The sequence below is a fragment of the Eimeria tenella genome, genomic scaffold (genome assembly GCF_000499545.2).
Source record: "Eimeria tenella Houghton genomic scaffold, Eth_scaff2443, whole genome shotgun sequence".
In the NCBI taxonomy this organism is placed as follows: Eukaryota; Apicomplexa; class Conoidasida; order Eucoccidiorida; family Eimeriidae; genus Eimeria; species Eimeria tenella.
In genome coordinates, this window is record NW_013542306.1 from 995 (window position 1) to 1,979 (window position 985).

The 985-nt window shown below is 62.7% G+C and overlaps 1 protein-coding gene across 1 annotated transcript in view; it reads left to right on the forward strand.

Moving 5' to 3' along the window:
* Nucleotides 1-229, forward strand: part of ETH_00036035 (uncharacterized protein) — a gene marked incomplete at both ends in the record, with an annotated part of 732 nt that extends 503 nt beyond the window's left edge. The window contains one exon of the mRNA XM_013374993.1: nt 1-229. Coding sequence (XP_013230447.1) covers nt 1-229 — 229 coding nt within the window.
* Nucleotides 230-985: the final 756 nt, after the last annotated feature.

Genomic DNA, 985 nt, shown 5'->3' on the forward strand with positions numbered 1-985 from the left:
AGCAGTAGCAGCAAGAGACGCTCTGTGCAAACCAAAAGAAGCAGTCAAGGCCTCCACCAGAGCTCACGAGGCCCCCAGCGGGAGGCACGAAGACAGGCCGCATGCAGCAGCAGCAGCAGCAGCAGCAGCAGCGGTAGCGACAGCAGCAGCAGCAACAGCAGCAGCAGCAGCAGCGGCGGCAGGAGCAAACGAAGGAAGAGAAGAGATGGACGCCGTGCTGCTCGCCGCGGTCTTCGCGCCTCCAGAGAACTCTCAAGATCTGCTGCTGCTCCTGCCCCTGCTGCTGCCGCTGCTGCTGCTGCCGATTTGGCTGATTTAGAAGTGGCGCAGTGGCTCAATGCAGAGTTTTCGCCCGAAGATTTGCTGCTGCTGGAGGGCCCCAGAGCAGCAGCAGAGGCAGCTTGCCAACAAGAGCAGCAGAAGGGCCTGGAGTGTGGAGATACGAGGCAAAGCAGCAGCAGCAGCAGCAGCAGCAGTAGGAGCAGCAGCACCAGCAGTAGGAGCAGCAGGAGCAGCAGCAGGAGCAGCAGCAGGAGCAGCAGCTGCAGCACGAACGGCCAAACTCCTCAAAGGGCAGCAACGTCGCCTGTTTCTTTTGCGACGCTTTCGAGCAGGAGGAGCAGCAGCAGCAGCAGCAGAAGCAGCAGCACGAGCAGCAGAAGCAGCACCAGCGACAGGGACAGTCCCCAAGGCGAGGTCTATTCTGACTGCGGCGGCTTTTCTCCCACACATTCGCAGCAGCACGCTGCTGCTGCAACGAAGCAAAAGCAGCAGCACCAGCAGCAGCAGCAGCAGCAGCAGGATTCGAATTCGTGTGGCGCTCGCAGCGGCACCCCTCTATTGGCTTTGCGCAGAGCGGCCTCTGCGGACCGAACTAGCAGCAGCAGCAGCAGCAGCAGCAGCAGCTGGGCCTGCGTGTGTGCGGGTCCGTGCGCAGCTCGCGGGCGGTGCAGCCGCAGCGGGCAGCAGCTGCTGCTGCTGCACC